Raw genomic sequence first — 20,001 nt, 5'->3', positions numbered from 1 at the left:
TATGTTTTTAAGTTGTTGTTTTTTACAATATTTAATATGGAGTTCATATCTGTCTATCCATAATCGATCCTAAATGTTGGTGAGCATTAAGAGCTCTATAGGTCAATCTGGTTCAGAGGGCCGTGTACGCGCTGGAGAAAGGACCCGAGCGCGCAGCGCGTCCTCGTTCACAGACACTAGCGTGCTCGTATGTCTGCTCGTCAGAGGGTCCCGGTGGGCTTTTCCGCTGTCACCAGTCGTTTTGTAAGTAAGAGAAGGGCTGATACCTGCAGTCGGACCTCTTTCATTACCCGGCGCTTTACACGTACGGTGATATGATGGACATTAATCGATAGGGTGTGATTGACGCCACAGGTTCAGTGCGACGCGACCATGTCAGCTGATAGTAAGTATCGTATGATATTTCAATGAGAAAATCGTAATCCATACCGATTGGAAACGCTTGTATTCATGTCTGATCAGATATCGTTATGTACAGTATAAGATTCTGAATGTAAGGTCGTTGGTTGGTTTTGCGGCAGGATTGAGAGATGCAGCATCGTCTTTAACATCGTCGTTCTTGTAATTTTATTCACGGTTCATTTCTTCTCCACCACAGGATTATGGGAGATGACGGTTCAGACAGGGCAATTATAAACTTGAAAGAAGTAAAATGTATAGGATGTTAAACGATGCGTGTTGTGCTGTTTGCCATGCGCATCCACGATTTATGCGTCTTCTCATTTCATCACCTGCTGGTTTCCATTGTGTTCCTAAGAATTATGACAAACACATGTAAGAATGGATGTTTAAATATATTCGCTTTTAATGATTAGTGATTTAAAAAAAATAAAAAATCTATTTACAAATTCCACAATCATTCTGGTTGTAGTGGATAAGGCCTATGTCAAAATAGCATTGTTATTGTGCTCCTTGAATACTGTTTCCTTAAACAATATTAAAAATAAATAATAATAAAATAAATATTCCTTAAAGGCATGTTTTCTATTTATTATAAAAACAATTTTGAGGGAATATTTACAAGAATTACACATAATTAGACTTTATCAGTTTTTGGGAGCAGCACAGTGAGGAAGGTAGTTAGAGCCCAACAGGAAGTTTCTTTAGAAATTAGGAGCCCGGACATCCTGAAAGTATTTAACTAATGACAGAGAATGTTAAATACAAAGAGAGAGAGAGAATGTGTAAAAGGGTTGCTTTAAACAGAAAGATTTGCTAACTAAAATGCAAACTCTGAAATTTCATTGTAGCCTTTATGAGAACAACCAATTTGTTATTTGTTATCTCAATGTTATTATTGTTGTTATATCTTATTATAGGCAATAACCTTGAAATTGACAGTGGACATTAATAACGTATCTAATTTAAACAATACTTTAAGTTAAATTAAAACTGGATAATTGTATAGTCAAGTGGTCCTTGCACGTTACATAGAAGACTGCAGTTCATGTAAATGACCAGTAGATGGAGACGTAAAACGTCTGATCGCAAACTTAAGAACTTACGGAGATGTACACTTGTTTTTTAAGAATATACAGTAATGGAAATGGCCGAGATTCAATGGTGGGATATATTTTGTTTGTAAACCATAGATGCATCAACCATGTTTATTTAAGAGTTTTGCATAGTTTTTGGAGTAAGGCAGTTTTTTGGGTAAAAGATGGAAATCCTCTATCCTTATTTGAACTGGAATTCCTCCCCCCACCCATTTCCAACCCTGAAAAAATATCTATAGCCTATGTGAGTCTATCCAGTGCAGTATTATTGCCACTATTAAACTCCAAACAATTTTAAAGTTATTACCATTTATTTCTATAATTGCGCTTTATGTCTGTTTTGTCTAGCCTTTGTATTTTTTAAAATGTTTGTCTCACAATCAAATTTAAATTTACAATTGTATTAACAATACTGTTGGTTAAAATGTTATTTTTAGCGCTTTAGAGATGAATGGTATTACACGCTAATAAAAATAAAGGTGCTTAAAAGGTCTTCACAGCGATGCCATAGAAGAACCCTTTTTGGTTCCGCAAAGAACCATTCAGTCAAAGGTTCTTTAAAGAACCATCTTTTTCTTACTTTTTTATCATTTAAAGAATCTTTTTTAGCCACAAAAAACCTTTTGTGAAACAGAAAGGTTCTTCAGGTGTTAAAGGTTCGTTATGGGACCAAAATGTTTTTCGAAGAACCTTTTGAAGCACCTTTTTTAAGAGTGTAAAGAACAGCAAATCCATGGCAACGTGAACTTGCGTGTTTATATTTTCAAAGCCATAATCAAATCTGTCCTTACAGAATGCTTGAGCTGTTTCCAAGGAAACCATCTGGCTCATGCAGCACAGGTCCATGTGAACGTGTGTGTGTGTGTTTCTGTGCTCACAGGGTCATCGTGTTCTCACATACACATGCAGAAAAGGACCAAAATCAGGGTCAGCTGGTTTTCAATAGGGAATTCATACACATGTGCATGTCAACTCCCCGCAAATCTCTTTCTAGTATGCTCGCTGTTATGACCATATTTCTCACTTTTTGTCCTATATACTGTGTGAGTGCTAGCTGTTTTCTCTGCATCGTCAAGTGTGTCTGTATGGAAGGTGACACAGAGAATCAGCTGGTGTGTGTGCAGTAGTCTTGTTTGCAACCTTGTTAAGCTTCTTTTATTTAAACACGCACATGTAAACACTCTCGAATTCAGATGAGTCTGCCCTGTTAGGCTAGAGAAATACTCTTATGCACATTAATGGTTCATTTTACACCTGAAGTGTTCCCTTCAAAGCATCTTTGAAGAATGATGTGCATAATACAGCAGACACATTCTGTGTTCTCAAGAGAAGCCATGTGCTTATAAGACTTTTCAAGACAGAACCAGCGCAGGGAACCAGTAATGTATCAAGAATTATGTAAAGTGTAAATTAAGCCTTGACATGCAAACTTGTGAATACAATTTTGTGGCTGTTTGGCGGAAACATTGTATCTTCAAAACTGCTCATTTTTAGGAAATGTGAAAAAACACCGTGTTTTTTTTTAAATAATTAAACACTGTAATGTCAAAGTTGAAAAGCTCTTTTTAAAGCTTCTTATTGGTTAAATATTTGAAAACCCCACAGACAAATATGAAAATGGCTATTTGAGGTTTCCGTGAGACAGCGATGATTGGATGAATTAAAGACTTACCTTTAAAGGTGCTGTGTGTCATTTTTTTTGAGGATCTTTTGACAGAAATGCAATATAATATACATACCTATGTCTTCGGAGGTGTATAAAGACATTTCATAACGAAGCGTTGTTTTTATTACCTTAGAATGAGCTATTTCTATCTACTCACAACGCGGGTCCCCTTGCATGAAATTCACCATGTTGTTTCTACAGTAGCCCTAAACGGACAAACTGCTCTACAGAGCTTGTTTCGTAAATACGTTATCTCCTTCGGCAAAGAAACAAAAACGTAAAGACATGTTTGTCCTCTTTCAGTTGCCGTAGTGCTTTAAAAGGGAGGGGTGGAGTAAGCCGTTGGTTGCAATTCGCAACCTCACCACTAGATGCCGCTAAAACCTCATACATGTAAACCGTGACAAAACGCAAACACCAGAAAATGAACACATTATTAAATTGGCATACTAAAGTTGTGTGTTTTCTTTTGTGTGGTCTGAACAGTGTGTATCTGTGTGTTTTCCCTCGCCAGTCACTCCTGAGGCGGTTGGGTTTCTGTCAGCAGTGGGCATCTTTGTCGTTTTGCTGGCCATACTCTTTCTCTTCATCAATAAGAAACTCTGTTTCGCCCGTGTGGGAGGATTGCCCTGCCTCGAGCAGTACAGTCGCCGTAAACGAAGAGATCGGGCTGGGATACACCAGGGACTGGGTGAGTGAGTGTAATATTGTGCTGACAGCTTTACTTTGTTGTGTAAATGCAGATTAAGTAAGTGCTCATCTCTATGTGTTCTGTGGGTTGTACCTTTCTCTATTAATTTTTGGCAAACACGTGTGATACACACTGACTCACATGAGTCAACACTGCACCTTTCGGTGAAACTACGCAGCGTGTGTACAACACACAGACGAACACACACAGTACGAATTACACAGTGTATGTTGGAGGAAGTGTTCTGCTGTGGTATTTCAAAAGCGGCTCCCTTCGCAAACATTCAGTAGGTCTGTCTGTCCGTCCTACGTGAGGTCCTGAATGTGCTACAAACCCGGTCTGCATTCAAATGCTGTTGAAAGGGCAACTTACCGTGATGGCAACTTACTGAATTCTTTTAAAACCTGACAGAATGGCGGATGCTCCTAAGTCAGGTATCCCAGCATTCTCTGCGTGGTTCGCTCAGGTTTCCGACGCCATCTCCAATAGCTTCCGCAGCATCGGTCAAAATGGAGCTGTTGACTCTAAGGTATCCCACTCCCCTGATCCTGGGGTCTCGGTGGAAGGTTCAGAGGTGGACTCCAGTGTAGATTCGGGGCAGAACGTGAGTGATGTTAATGGGTATGAAGTGGATGTTTCCAGCATGGATTCACTGGAGAAGCTAGAGGCACTTCAAGCTCAGCTTGCATTGCGTGGTTTGGGCAGCACGTTTGATTCCAGCCACTCAGGTGAACGTCTCACACCCATCAGAGAGGAACTAGATGAGGTGGAGAGCAGGAGGAGTTTGGCTTCACGATGCTCTAATTCTGGTAAGATTGAGGTCATTTCAGTTGTCAGTCTCCCAGGGGAAAAGGGGTTGCTCTATTAGAGATTGCTCAGGAGATTTGATGGAGTTGTGTTTCATTTAAGTATTAAAATTGATTAGGAGAAATTAAAAGAAAAACAAATTAGACAATTGTTAAAATGATGCATTAAGAGTATAGAGCAAGAGTATATATGAATGTAGATTGTAGTAAATTTGATGAGAAATGTTTGAGTTCATATTGAAATCTTAAATCATTTTTACTTTTGATTGTAGACGTGGCAAATCGTGGCTCAGTTTGTGACATTCTTGAGATCTCTTCTGAAACTCTTAATGAGAACATTTGAGAGATTTCTAGCTTTTTTCTCAGATAAAATATTTAAAATATTTCCATTTGATGTCCTTTTAATGTAATTGATTTGAGAAAGATATTAAAGAGATCTAATCTGTGATTTTTCTTTCTGATGGGCTGTTTCCTTTATGTTGGGAAAAAGTTGTGATGTGTTTTGGACTGCTGGATTAATTTAGTTTAGACATCATTTGTGGTTTTATTCTTGTGCTCAGTATGTACATTTCGGTTTTTTGTAAGGAGGGCAACTGGTATTTTAATGTTTACATTTTTTATTTTCATTGTGTCTGTGCGCACACATTTACATGCGTGTGCTGTTATATTTATTATAGTCGGTAAACTGAAAACACCCACCCTTCTTAAACAAACAACAGAGTGATTAAATTTACACACAAACACACTGAACACACACAGGTCAAACACACCCCTCTCTGATATAGAGAATGTGAAGCTGACGTCACGCCCTATGTTGCATGTTGCAGTGGTGCCGCCATTTTGGGAAGATAATACAGCACTGTTATCATTGTTTTGATATGTACCGTTACTTGTTTTGTTTGATATATGGAGAAATCAAAAGTGAAAGAACCATGGGCTTTTCCATGAACGACTCTGCGTAATGCTATTACAGTTTTTAACACAGCAAGACCGACCTACCATAGTTATAATTTCCTAATCAAACAAGAAAAACAAAACACTGCATTGAACGCACTAGCAGCGATCCTCCCAAGATGGCGCAACATTCAACGCGGCTTGACGTCGATTAACAAGCTCTATTGAGCTTCAGAAGGTGAGATGTTTTCAAATTCTGAAATTAAATCAAATGACTGTAGTGATTAGATATGTCTTTGTAGATTTTAATACATTTGAAAAATGTTGTACATTTCTAAAAGGCTTGAATGGAAACATTTTTCAGGCTAAGCCAGAAACGGGCTTAAAAATGATGGGAGCGTATTTGTCACTTATCAGTCTATAGCTATGCAGCCAGTCAGTTGTTGCCATGGTTATGTCGTACAACCTGAAAAAAAAAGAAAGAAGGACAGTCTTTGTGTTCAGTAAAGAAGTGATTATCTTTCTCCTACTGCCCACAAAGGTTTCACACGCCACAGTCAAAACACATTTTAACATTAAATTGTTATTATTGATTTCATTAAGAATTATTATTGATTATAGATACAAAAAATGATTCATAAAACTGCTGCCTAAAATGTAGAATGCGAAAAAATTAATTAAAATAAAAAATGTGTAAATGCTGTCCCTTCACAGGTATCATTTATGCCAATTGGAACGCGCTCTGCGTTTACACTGAAGAAAACACTTCAGTCTGAGGAGCAGGTAACCATGGCAACCTCCTATGCTGCTCCTGAATAGCATCTTGGGCTGAATTGATATGTGTGAGTGAATGATGTGGTGAACATTAAGCGAAATGAATGGAAGCGCAGCTGTAACCGGAACGGAAAACATTTAAAGTCTAATCGGCTACATTACGATGATTAAGTACACATGGCAAACGTGCCCATCTACACACACTCCATTACCTTTAAAAAGTACCACAGTATATGAGTCACCTACGCACAACCTTCCTTCTTTCTCGCTGCGCCCGAAATCGCCTACTTCCATACTCTATAGTAGGCGAAAATGAGTATGAGTCATGAATAGTATGTCCGAAACCTCAGTATGCAAAAAACAGTAGGCGAGAAATACCCGGATGGTCTACTACTTCCGCCAAGATTGTGATATCAAATAAATATAGTGGAAAACTTTAGGGCGGACGTCTGTTTTTAATGTAAGTGCCAATAAATGAATTCCTCGTGACTATGTTTTTATCAACGCTCACGTATAGGTTGTTGTTAATACGACACATGACCATAAAACATGACGGACGCAGTATGTCCGAAATGTATTCATACTACTCCCATATATAACGTACTGTTTTAACGGCCGATAGGGAGGTACTTATTGAAATTCAGTACGTAATGTCACAGTATGCGATTTCAGACTTTGTTCATCCTGCACTGATGAAGTACGCTAAAATAGCACAGGTTTTGTGCCCTGTGTATCTTTTCTTAACATTCAGTTCTCTTTTATTAATGGCAATTGCTTTGGGCAAGGGATTAAAGGGATAGTTTATCCAAAAAATGTAATTCCGTCATGATGTATTCATTTCAAACGTGTATAACTTTCTTTCTCCTCCAGTACATAAAAGAAGATGTTTCAAAGAATGTTGGTAACCGAACAACGGCGGCACCCATTTACTTCTATTGTATGGACACAAAACCAATGCAAGTCAATGGGTACCGCCGTTGTTCGGTTATCAACGTTCTGCTTTTGTGTTCTGCAAAAGAAAGAAAGTTATACAGGTTTGAAATTACAAGTGGGTGAGTAAATGAGGGCAGAATTTTCATTTTTGAGTGAACTATCACTTTAACTTTGTCATCTATTGATCTGATTCACGTGTGTGCAGTGAATAGTTACGGTGACGACGGTGAGATTTCCAGTCCGTCAGAGAGCGAGGATGAACTAGCAAAGCAGTTTGAAATCTCCGTCTCTCGCTCACAAAGTTTCCGCTCTGGAGTCATGGAACTCAACACCCAGGATGCACCAGGGCAACAGCACAAATGTAAACGCCTGCTGTCTGACCAGGAGGAAGGAAGCACAGAGCCGTCTGACTGCGAAGGTACACGCACACATACTGTATAGACACGCAGAATGTTCCTGCACTCAAATAATTATGTATGAACATGCATACTTCTGAATGCATGATATGGATGAAAGCCACATGTAAGTCCAGCACACTAAATATTTAACCATCCTTTGAAGACAACCATTGTGGTTTTGAGAGTAAAACATCCTGAAGTGCGATTTAAATTTTGGTCATTTTCTTTGTCTCATGGTTTCAAATCTCAATATTAGTCAAAGTTTGACCAAAGCGCATTCAAAATAAAATAAAAGCATAAGTTAGTAATTGACTGTGGTCTTTTCTAAAAAACCGTAAGCCAAGATCTAGAGCAAGACTAAATTCAGATCCAAACCAGGGCAATGTTCAAGTGGTTCTAAGAGGTCTTAAAGGAACAGTTCACCCAAAAATGAAAATTCTGTCATCATTTACTCACCCTCAGATTGTTCCAAATCTGTATGAATTTCTTTGTTCTAATGAACACAGAGAAAGATATTTGGAAGAATGCTTGTAACCAAACCGTTCTTGGCCACCATTGACTGCCATAGCAGGAAAATATTGCTTTATAAATATCTTTGTGCCATTCTGTTCCGTTCACAAAATACATTTATACAGATTTGGTACAATTCAGGGGTGACTAAATGATGACAGAATTTTTAGTTTGGGGTGAACTAGAGAAAAGGTGTCCCTTTAAGATTAAAGAGAATTTCATGAAATATTATGAAAAATGTATTAAAATATAACACACTAAATAATTGAACAGTGATGTATCATCTGCATTTCTGAATGTATAATGCAGACGTTTTTAATACATATTTGTAAATGCTGCTGCCAGTCACATCACTTCTAATCGCCTTAATGCTCAGTCAACATCTCTGATTTACTGTAAGCTGTACCGTGTTACGTGTGCCGAGCCATTTCAACTATAACATTCAGATTTGATTGCGCGTGTCCATTGAATTCTTCCCGTATTAAGCTACATTTCCCGGAATGTGACACGCATCGTCAGTTGCCGTGGAAAAGCGTCTTTCCGGTTGCCATGGAAAGAGAGCGACCGGACCTGTCTGTGGTTAATTGACTGCCGCTCTGGAGTAGAACAGTTTGTTCCCTGAATGAGATTTCATTCAGTGAAATGCACAGAGTCACGTACTGTAGAACAAGCACTCAAAGCTTAAAATTACTATCATTATCATTCGTCGAGTTTCAGCCCCGAGTCTGAACAGTCAAAGAGCCCTGTTCTACAATTATGACATATGTCAGAGTGTCAATAAAATGGTTAAACGTTTTCTGCCTGTGTTTGACGTGTGTTTGTTTTTATGGAAAGTGTGGGGCTTATGTACCTACTATGTTATGTGTATGGCAGAGTTGTGAATTCATGAATGTAACTTTGAATGTTTTTTCCAGGATGATTTTTGAAACTCTTCTAGCTTTGAACTCTTTTTTCTCCCTTTGTGTAGAAACGGAGAGAATCAGTGTTCAAGGGTTTCAAGATCCTCTCTCATCCAGACGGCGTGTTGGGTCGGAGCCGAGAGACCCCCTATCGCAGAGCCCTTTACCCGAGCGCCGAACCCCAACAGACCCTCTCTCTTTAATGGCTGAGCAGATTTCTGTTGGCTCCCAGGACACAGTGGATGGTCTGGAGGCCTTACCCAGAGATGAGGGCAGTCGGGTGGGCAGCGTGGAGCGGCAAACACCACATAGGAGCCTGGCGATGGACAATTATGGTTTTGACAATACTGAGGCTACAGATTCTGCATGTAGCCCTGAGGTGTGTGATGTGTGGGTCAGCACTTAAAAATCATTGCTGACGTTTCTATTTTCTTTTACCTGTGCATGCAAGACAGCCAAATGTCCAATTCCAGTAGTAATTGATTCACATGGATAAAGAGCATTCGTAATGTAACCAACAATGATGTAATTCCAATATTTGCAATGTATTATTTTATTCTACAATTTAAACGCATTTCAGCATATACACCTTTGTATTGGTTTATTTTGTAAATAAATGAGAGTAAACATACTTATTCGTCCTTTCCAACATGCTTTCCGACAGCATGAGCAATCTCCATCCCAACCTCTGAGCTCTTCCCCTCACCACATCTCCAAATGCGGTGACCTCATCATTGCCCTCGACTACCGGGCTGACACCCACAGGCTCCTGGTCACCGTGGTAACAGCCCAAGGCATTCCAGACAAGACACGGAGTGGCATGGACTCCTGGCAGGTGCGCGTGGTTCTGTTACCAGGGAAACGTCAGCGGCACAAGACGGCCGTACAGAAAGGGTCCACGCCAAGGTTCGAGGAGACGTTCCGGTTCTCGCATCTAGAACCAGGGGATTTGGGTTCTTCGATGCTCAGGTTCCGTCTGTATGCGCTGGGGAAGATGAACAGAGATAGGATGATGGGAGAGGCCTTGTACCGGCTGAGCAGACTGAGACGTACAGATCAGCTTGAGATCACACTGGTGCTGGAACCTCGCAGTAATCTCAAGGTGCGTATGTTGTGTGTTTACTATGCAATTGTTTAAGTTTTGACTCCAAATCAAAGAAAAGTCATGAAAATTAATTCAATCTTAAAGCATCAGTAAGGGCTATCACTTTTCATTACACTATTATTGTGGCCAAATGTGATACCTAACAAACTCTCATATATACTGTATATACGTATATATTAAATAGTATATATTATATATAGAATAGAATATAAATATAATTTCAATATAGACGGGTTCATCGGACACACACACCTGGACCGAAGTTAACTTCCGGTCAGCGTTTGGTTATAATATAATTTATAATTTATTTTAGATTTAATTTATATTAAAATTCATTTATATTCATATTTTATTGTATATTAATTGTATTGAATTAACTACTCAACTGTGATTCTTTGCAGAGGTCTAATGGATGTTAAGTTTGGGCCACATAGCGTTTGTTAATGGTGTTGAAGCTGAAACTGTCTATATAATATAAAAGTAAATTACAATTTCATCTAGAATTTTGGAGGAATGTTGTCACTATAGTTCACAAAATGAAGATAATATTGTTTTACTCACACACGTACCTAGTAAATTCCGGAAAAACTGAAAATAATTTTGGAGTGGCTTTGTTATTTTTTCCAAGGTATACGCTACAGTAAAAAATAACAATAAGATCACATTGAAAATATATTGTTTATAGTGTATTGTTGTGCAAAATAAGGCATTAAAATAAACTCTCTCTTCTGCAGACAGTAGACTCAGAGATGTCTTGCAGTACACCGAGCGAAAGTGCTTCCTCAACTCAGTCCGTCTCCCACGGTGGAAATCCCGAGCTGCTGTTGGGTTTATCATATAACGCCACCACAGGACGGCTGTCTGTAGAGATCATTAAAGGCAGCCACTTCCGTAACTTTGCGGTCAACAGACCTCCAGGTAAACACATTCACACACCTAAAGAACATCAGGTTCAGAAGCACACTTGGAGCCATCATTAAGCCACTCTTAAGCCACTCTTGTGTAAAAAATGACTCTTGTGCAAATAACCCTTTCTCTCTGATATTGATACACAGCAAATGTTCCGCGATAAATCCGCACATTCATACACGCGGGCACGCTCATTAAAAAGACACTTTGAGTGTGTCATTCTCGCACATTACAGGGGCCGTTGAGAATCAGGCATCGGCCCATTGCGCAGTCCCCAGGAGTGTTAATCTGTCACAGAGTCACGTGTCACGACGATGCTGTCAGTGAATGAGTTTACAGGGCACTCAATCAATCGAAGAGCACCAGATTCTCTTTCACATTTGGCTCACGTCATCCCGATGAGTCACCCCTGGAGAAAACCACACACACACACACACGCACGCACACACACACACACACACACACACACACACACACACACACACACAGATCAATAGAAATGAGCTGTGTGAAGTGATTTACTTTGTAAAGGATGGAAGGAAATGTTTTGTTGTGTTATGCTGGTCTACATTTACATTCACATGTATGGTGGATGCTTTTATCTAAAGCGACTTACAGATGAGCATATGCTTACGATCAGTTCCCTTCCTAACAAATTCTTCTTTCTCTCTTTCTCTTAGATACATTTGGTAAGCTCACTCTGTTGAACTCTATGGGACAAGAGATATCCCGCTGTAAGACATCCATCCGTCGCAGTCAGCCAAATCCCGTCTTCAAGGAGACGTTCGTCTTCCAGGTGGCGCTCTTCCAGCTGTCTGACGTCACGTTAATGGTGTCCATATACAATCGAAAGAACATGAAACGCAAGGAGATGATTGGCTGGGTGGCTCTGGGCCAGAACAGTAGTGGAGAGGAAGAACTTCTTCACTGGCAGGACATGAAGGAAAGCGGAAACCAGCAGGTCTGCCGCTGGCACACCCTACTTGAGGCTTAGAGAAGAGAGAGAACTTGAAGATTCCATTTGATGGAAATATAATTTACTGTGTTGGACCGGGAGGATATTCCTCTGGGAAGGAGATAGACCATATAAAATGAGGCCAAGTATCCAAGTACCCTTGAGATCAATGAACAAGCATTTTTAAATTTTAGAGACTGGTTACAAAGATGAGGCATGCCATATTGTGAGCACGTAAAAACACAAAGAACACACGCCTTTCCTTAGGAGAACTTGATACAGTCCCTTATCTGGTATCCAGGAAATGACCTCACAATGTAATATACAAACCACTTGCTCCAACCCCTTGCAGCAACCAATTAAAACACATTAGCATCAGTAATTGTCGCTTAGCGATTTCAAGAAGATTTTTTGTTAGATTTGAAATAATTAAATGCCTTTCCTAAGATGTTTTTAAGCCTCAAGATAAGACCCACGCCAAGGGTGGTATAGAGGTTTTGAGAGACCAAACGTTTTATGAGCAGAGAGCTGTTTGCTGAACGTGCACTTTCTTTCGCAATAAAACATTATTATATGTTCAAAACATGCTGCAATTTACAGTGTGGAAGTAAAATAAATGGCTTTGCTCTCTGGATCACTTTACTTCTGTAATGACACATTTTTAATGCTGGAAAGAAAAGAGCCCACAGGTGGTCATCATTCATGTCTTAAACAAGCTTACAGTATATAAATAATGACAATTTATCGCCTAAAGTGTCACTAACCTTAACCTACATTCACTGTCTGTACACCACACAGATGCTTATGTATGTCCAAGAAACTGCAAGTCTAAATTCTTTTTCTGTCCACTTGTGACCAAACTGTTTTGTATTGCATGTCTGTAATGACGTTATGCATTTAAAGTGCCTGTCAAACCCATAGGGAGTTTTTATTTATAGCCAGTGATAGCGATTAGCATGGAGAGCTCTGGAACTTTACAGATGCATGATGATCTGTCTGTGTGTTCTCGATCAATAGTGCCTGTTCTGCATGCTTTCAAGTACAGTGGTTTTGAAGATAAATGCGTATATTTTTGTCGGTCATTAAAGATATATCTAAGATGCAACTGTTACTGACCATGCTGTATTGTTGTTATTTTTTGGAATAGTAATGTATTTGTGTAACAGTGATTCAAACCTGTGAAAATAGACGATGCTGTAGATGACATTCTGCCAAAGAAAAATACAATTGACTGTAACCCACCACCATATGATCGCTCATCTGGTGATAGGGCTGCTTGGATCAGACTGACAGGGTGTCTGAAACTGTTTGCCAGAAGAGTGTGTGTGTGTTATTTTTCCCACCCTCTACTGTGTACTTAAGGGAGTGGAAGAATCGGTAATGCTCCAGAGGGATAATTAGACTCGGAGATGTGAGGTATACTACAGTTTAAGAGCTTTTAATGTGTGACAATTTTTTCAGAGGGTATTGTGAGTGAAAAGACTGCTTAGAATTAATTAAGACATTTACAGATGTCAACACATTGGCAACCCTTACTGAAAAGAATGTACAAATTGTAATGTTTTCCATTGCAATACAAATGAACCATAAACCAGAAGCTATTTACCATGTATAACCATTGTAATATTATTTTATGTAGTGTATTTTGTCTCTTTTTCCTGTAGGATTTAATGGTGTTCATGTCCCATCCACTAATAGAACCCAACACATTACCAGACCCACAGAGACCATTATAGCGTCCATTAAAACCAGTACAATTCTCATTAAATCCATTAGAATTTTTGTGAAGCCGTACAGAATATGTAGGTCGAAGTTATTCCAAGGTAAAAATAATTAAACTGAAATAAAATAAGTGAACCATATGTTGAGAAGAAAGAGGAAACGCAGCAGCAGAGGATGCGAGAAGAATGGAGTTTGATGCTGTAGCGTCATCATTGCCTAGTGACTCTCCTAGCAACAGGAAACATCTGTTTCAGCGTCGACCAATAAGAAGGCTTCATAGTCTGTTATTGCTCGCTGCACAGAAAGGGGATATTTTAAGAGCAGAGAGTGAGGCGAATACTACAGGGATTATATCAAAAGCGAGTCTTCGACATCTGGGGGCGAAGCGTCATGCTCTTGCTGAGCTGAGTTCGGCACAATATGAGACGTGCGCGCCTCTGATCTGATGAACACGCGTGCGGGGACTGTTAATGTGGCTCGGGGTGTCTTTATAAATAAGGTAGGATTATTTTACCTATTTTATTGATTCTCTATTGTGTTTTCACCCTATCTACGTCATGTTCTATTTATATTGCATGCGTTAACTTACAACCGTTGCCAAATATAGAATTTGATTGCATACAACATTTTCAAAACGTCTAGGCTACTTTGCATTTTTTTGTAAAATGCGCGTTCTGCCATTTATTATAATGTTTTGTATTGTACATTATTCTGACTAATAGCGTGGTCAGCTGTTATTTCTTATTTAATTTGTTTATTTGGCATATGTATGTTGTTTCCCTCGCTCAAATTAAACTGAGTATAAATACTGTGTTGGCTGATATCTCCCTCACAAGCGCATAAACTCACGCGCAGCCCACACTTATTACCCTCCCACGGTTATAGCGCACGGCACTGTTGTGTTGACAAAGAATCGACGTTTCTTTTAACCTGTTGATTGGCGCATAAATCTCTCACATTATTCTCATACAATGCGCAGCAATTTTCACTGAATTTACTAAATTCTTGAATGTTTTTGTGTGTTTCTTCAGCAATAACTACAATAGATTATATAGATTATAGATTATAATGAATTGGGTAGACAAGGTCTATCACAGCAAGGCTAGTTGTCACGTGTATATTATTTTATATTAATTTAGCCTACTATTGTTATAATTTCCGTTTTTCAGAACGATTGCTTGATATTTTGGATCAGCCTTTTTGCTGTTTTATAGAAAAAAACCTCAAAAATTTACTGCTATGATGTACCGTTTAATGGCAGGTTACATTGTGACAATTTACGGTATCCTAGTGTGACAACATGCCCCACCATGAATACTTGTAGGTCAATGGTTGTTTAGTGCATCCTTTTAGTGCAAAAAATAACATTTGAACATTTCCACTAGTATTGCTAAAACTTAACAGTTTGTTTATATATTCATAGTCCCGGTTTCTCCTATACAGTGTAAATGTAATATGACTACAATATTTTTATTTTACTTCAATAAGATACAATACATTTTATGGAACTGAAGAGATTTAAATTGCAATAAACTATGGAAAGGTGACATGTAATCTTTTTTGTTGAATACTTGCTGTAACAATATTCTCAATGCTCTCTCTTTCTCGCTCTGATTAGTAACCATTAGGCAATGTGTGTGAGCCAGAGGAAAAAGCCCCAGGTGAATAGAGGATTTGTCACAGAGGTGTGTGGGTGTGTCTGCGTGAAGCAGTCCTCAGGTAATTGCACACTTTGTTACATAACACAATGACTCTAGTTTAACCTAATCCGTTTTGTCCATGACCATCTTTGAGGACACAGTTACATTAATGCCTTGTTGTATAGTGAATCCTCTTTCCTCTGATCCAACAGTCATTTTAAATGAACAAATGAAAGAGGTATTAGAAGGTGCAGTGAGCAATAACGTCATTGACAAGCCCACCTTTCTTTTCTTATAGGTCCAACATCCACGGGTTCCACTTCTTTTACACACTACCCAAAATACACAAAAGTTCCTGAGACTTTTGAATAAGACGATTATACCAAAACATTGCTTGCTAGTATCATTTAATGTCCAGTCTTTGTATACTGTTATTCCACATGATGTTGGTATATTGAACATTGCATGCATTTTCTTGACTTAAAGGCGGGGTGTCCGATTTCTTTTAGCCATTGTTGATGTTCAAATCACCAAAACAAACACACCCCTACCCCCATCTTTCGCTTTCGTCAGCACTCGGCTCGGCTAATGTCCGTTGTGTGCACTGTGCACCTTACTGCTGATTGGCTACAAGGTTGTTTTGGTACTCGGCCCGACTCAGTTGTCTAAAGCGTAATTCGGAAATCGGTTACCCTGCCTTTAAGAACTAATAAGAACCCTCCATCAGATTTTCTTGCTAGTTTGATGAGACTTGTCTTAAGCACTATTTTAGATTTGATATTTTACTTTTTCTTACAGCAATGTGGTACAGCTGTGGGCACTCGAATGCCCCCTAATTATGCAAATCTTCATCTTGGATATATTGAGAAATTTCAGGTCCTTAATGAAATCAATAATCCAATTTTTAAGCAAATAATTCCATACAAATGCTACATTGATTGATTTGTATTGTTTCATGGTGATTTGGGATCTTTAAACTCCTTTCATCAGTACTTGAATTCTGTAACGGACCATCTTAAGTTCACAATGACATTCAGCGAGGATACTTTGGACTTTTTGGATGTCCATGTTGTTAAGTCAGGGCATTTATTGAGTACAGACCTTTTTAAGAAAAAACAGTTCATGCACCATCTCTTAAAAGAGGTCTTCCGGTGAGTCAGTTACATAGAAGATAGGTGGTTAGATAATGCAGAGGAGAAACTAAGAGCTGTCCATAGAAAACATTTGCTTGATCCTGTATAGAAAGGTCAAAATGAACCCCTCTGTCCAGTTCATTCCCACAAATTCCCCTCAAGCTCCAGAACTTTGTAACATTATACAGAAATATTGGTACATTTTAAAATTAGATCCAGGCTTATCAAAAAAATTCTAAATCTTCCACTGATGTCATTTCGTAAAGCATCCTATTCTATAGGGTCGATGTTTATATTAAGTCCTCCTAGGCCTTTATCTGTTACCGCCTGATAACTATGTGGAAATTGCACGCAATGCCAATATACTAGGAGGCTGAAAGGATTTGCAAATCCAAGAACTGGTAAAAATTTGATCTATAAAGAGTGTTATTAATTGTAATTCATGTTATTTATGCTATTCGTTGTCTGTGTGGATTGTTATACATTGGGGAAACATCAAAAGAATTGAGATCTCGTATTTGTGAACATCATTGTGCCATAAGACGTGGAGATGTCAGTAATCCGGTAGCACAACATTTAAAAAAATATTCACATTCTATTTGTGAGTTCTTTTATTTTGCCATTGAGCAAATTCAGTTTTTAGGTCAGGGAGGGGACATTGATGTAAAGCGTAAGTCCAGAGAAACGTTTTCTAGATACAATGTTCCCCAAAGGGTTGAATCAAGAAATTGACTACACTATGCTTTATTGATGATTTGCTTTTTTTCTTAATTCTATGAGGGAGCCACTCCTACAATCAGCACAATTAGTAGCAAGCACCTGTTGCTGTGTCTGAGTCTGTATAAAGTGTGTTTGTTCCGTGCTGTTCTTGATGTCTGATGAAGGGCTTGATAGTGGTCGACATCATTGATTTTAGCTAATAAAATTTGATACTTTTTCTTAAAAGAGTGAGTGTTGCACCATTTTTTCATTCAGTATGTATAGTGAATCCTAACACAATTTTCAGAACTCCTTTGTGTTTGACTGCAGGATCTTTTCTTTAAGAGTGCCGTCAGCAGTCAACAACGTCGAAAGTCGCCTACTTTAAGCGAAAATATGCGGAAGAGGAGGATGTTCAGGGAAGCCTACATGGATATTTACAAAAAGTGAGTGTCAGTTGATTTATCTTACCTGTGCAAGCCAATAAAGATAATTATTTCTAATATATAATGAGATTTAGTCATCATAATTTTACATTTTAAACGTTTCTGAACCTATTTGCTTTTTTTGGCTGACGTCACCAATCACTTTATTGCCCTTACCTGTCTGTCACTCCTCAGCACCTGATCCTGCGTGAGGAGCGCAGCTGCATCTTGCGTCTGTCTCTGCAGAAGCTGCGTTTCCTAGACGACCCAGAGGCTTACCTCCGCCGCTCCGTCCTCATCAACAACCTGCTACGCAAGATCCACCTGGACGAGGTCCAGAGAGAGAGGGAGAAACAGAAAGATGATGACAATGAGGAGACAGAGACAAGGCGGATTCTGTCACCCAGCAGGAAGAGATTAAAGGTGGTGCTGACCCAATGTCGTTCCTCGAGCTTCGGGCTCCAGGACTTCCAGCAGTACAAGCTGCTGCCGTATTCGTCCTACCCGAGCACATGCATCTGTGGCCTGGGGGGCTGTCACACCCTGACTCCTGATCATGGAGCTTCTGTGCTACTTTACCATTTGGATGACAAAGGATGAAATATCAGTCTGTGCATGCAGTCAGTCTTTGATTTACACAGGAGCGATGGTGGCAGCAAAAAAAGGGGGGATTTGGGTTTGTGTACATTTGTGTGCTTGTGCCCTGCCGTTTGTGACAGTGGTAAAGCCGGGTATCTGTCAATATCAGGGTGTATTTTCCTAATGCAGGAAAAATGTAATCTTGGTCAACTGCCTCGGTTTGTTTTTTTTGCCTCATGATTTTGCTTGAGTTAGTTACAAAGGACTGTTTTCAGGGATAAAAAGGCAAACAAAAGCCATGCACCTTGTGGTTATGTTGTAAGAAGAAAAGAAAACAATTAAAATGGTCAGTGTCTCGGTTGCTCCGTAGGATGGAGTGATGCTGATGTTTAAAGCTTTATTGCTGTGAAATGGACTTTTTTCTATGTAAGTGGCTACTAGTGATTTGCTCTAACTTGGTCTGCCCTTAAACTGAAGAGCTCAGTTGGGTTTAGCATTAACTGATGTTTTCATACTACTAAAAAAAGAAAGGAAAATGTTTTGGGGAAAAAATAGGAAAACTAAACTGACATTCTGGTTGGTTGGCTTAAACAGGGTGTCTACACCACACAATACATTACAGAAATAAACATGTATTTTGAAAAAGATATATAAAAAGATAAAAAGATACTATGAAGTTTACATACTTTTTTGACTCTCTTTTTTAAATGTATGATTAACTTTGCATACTGCCTGTCAAATAAAAGGTTATGGGACAGATACTGTTATATACAACTGGTTCAATACTGCCCTCTAGTGTTATGGCGATGAATTTTCAGCAACAAAAACATTATTTTGTTTCATTCACTTATAATTTGTCTGTGCAACCTACAAATTTTATTAGGCTGTTTAACCCTCTGCGGACCTCTGTAATGCATTTAGGAAATCTATTCCGTTTGGTAAACCAGTCAACTCTGCTAGTTTTCTGGCTCTTTAATCGTTGAATCTGGTTAAATCCCTTGACTGTGTGGGAGTCAGAATATTTCATAACAATGGCCTACATTCAGTGCATGGGCCCACGGTTAATTCAGCTTTCATTCAGTTGTGACTGAAGGAATGACAAGGTAAAATGCCCAATGTACTGTAAAATCTCCTTTTCCCTCCCACACAGAACCGATTATCCTGTTGTCACATGTTTGTTACACAAGGTTTTTAACAGGCAAAATAGTAACATATTTTGGTACGGTATATAATGAGTGGTACTCTGCCTATTAATATTTTGTGTGTGTGTGTGTGTTTATGCACATTTGTATTCTAAAATGATGTTTGTTTTATTTTGTTGTCAATATCTGAATGTCATTTTCTAAAAGCTAAATTGAGAGTGCTGTCTTTTGGACATATAACGTAGATATGGATACTCAGTTTATGTTGAAATTGAGCTATTTTTGGAAACAATATTCCTCGGAGAATTTAGTGCTAATTTGCCAAAATATATTAAAGTAGCATACTAAAAAGAGAGATACGTCTATTTTCAGGCACTGCTATTAAACAAAATAAAAAAGTGAATGTTTCACTCGTTTCAGTCTCTTTTTAAACTTCCGTTTAAATAAATAATGTAAGCATTATTAGGTATTAGGTTTCATCAATCTGCTTTCCATCACTGCTTGCACCCTTGAACGCATGTTGCTAGTCTTAAGATTCCTAGTTATCCTCTAGGTGTCGCTTTGCTGCCCAAAAAGCCCTTTTAATCTTTATTTTAAAATTTGATTTACACGCTATAAAATGTAC

The 20,001-nt window shown here is 38.7% G+C and overlaps 1 protein-coding gene and 1 long non-coding RNA gene across 3 annotated transcripts; both read left to right on the top strand.

The window, feature by feature from the left end:
• Positions 1 to 139: 139 nt before the first annotated feature.
• syt16 (synaptotagmin XVI) lies at positions 140 to 13,658 on the top strand. 2 transcript variants are annotated; one of them, XM_057342678.1, is made up of 7 exons: positions 140 to 385; positions 3,677 to 3,853; positions 7,466 to 7,678; positions 9,136 to 9,446; positions 9,732 to 10,169; positions 10,907 to 11,090; positions 11,762 to 13,655. In XM_057342678.1, the coding sequence occupies exons 1-7, from the start codon at positions 373 to 375 to the stop codon at positions 12,073 to 12,075; spliced, it is 1,650 nt and encodes a 549-aa protein (XP_057198661.1). In that variant the 5' UTR covers positions 140 to 372; the 3' UTR covers positions 12,076 to 13,655. The 2 variants fall into 2 exon arrangements, with proteins under 2 accessions (XP_057198661.1, XP_057198660.1); XM_057342677.1 differs by lacking the exons at positions 140 to 385; positions 3,677 to 3,853 and adding an exon at positions 3,877 to 4,662 and having other exon boundaries at positions 11,762 to 13,658.
• A 380-nt stretch (positions 13,659 to 14,038) lies between these two features.
• LOC130559181 (uncharacterized) lies at positions 14,039 to 19,772 on the top strand. The gene is made up of 4 exons (XR_008963542.1): positions 14,039 to 14,257; positions 15,377 to 15,477; positions 17,561 to 17,676; positions 17,851 to 19,772. It is a non-coding gene; the product is annotated as an uncharacterized LOC130559181 (long non-coding RNA).
• Positions 19,773 to 20,001: the final 229 nt, after the last annotated feature.

Source organism: Triplophysa rosa, linkage group LG9 (genome assembly GCF_024868665.1).
Source record: "Triplophysa rosa linkage group LG9, Trosa_1v2, whole genome shotgun sequence".
Taxonomy (NCBI): Eukaryota; Metazoa; Chordata; class Actinopteri; order Cypriniformes; family Nemacheilidae; genus Triplophysa; species Triplophysa rosa.
This window is presented reverse-complemented; position numbering and strand designations above follow the sequence as displayed.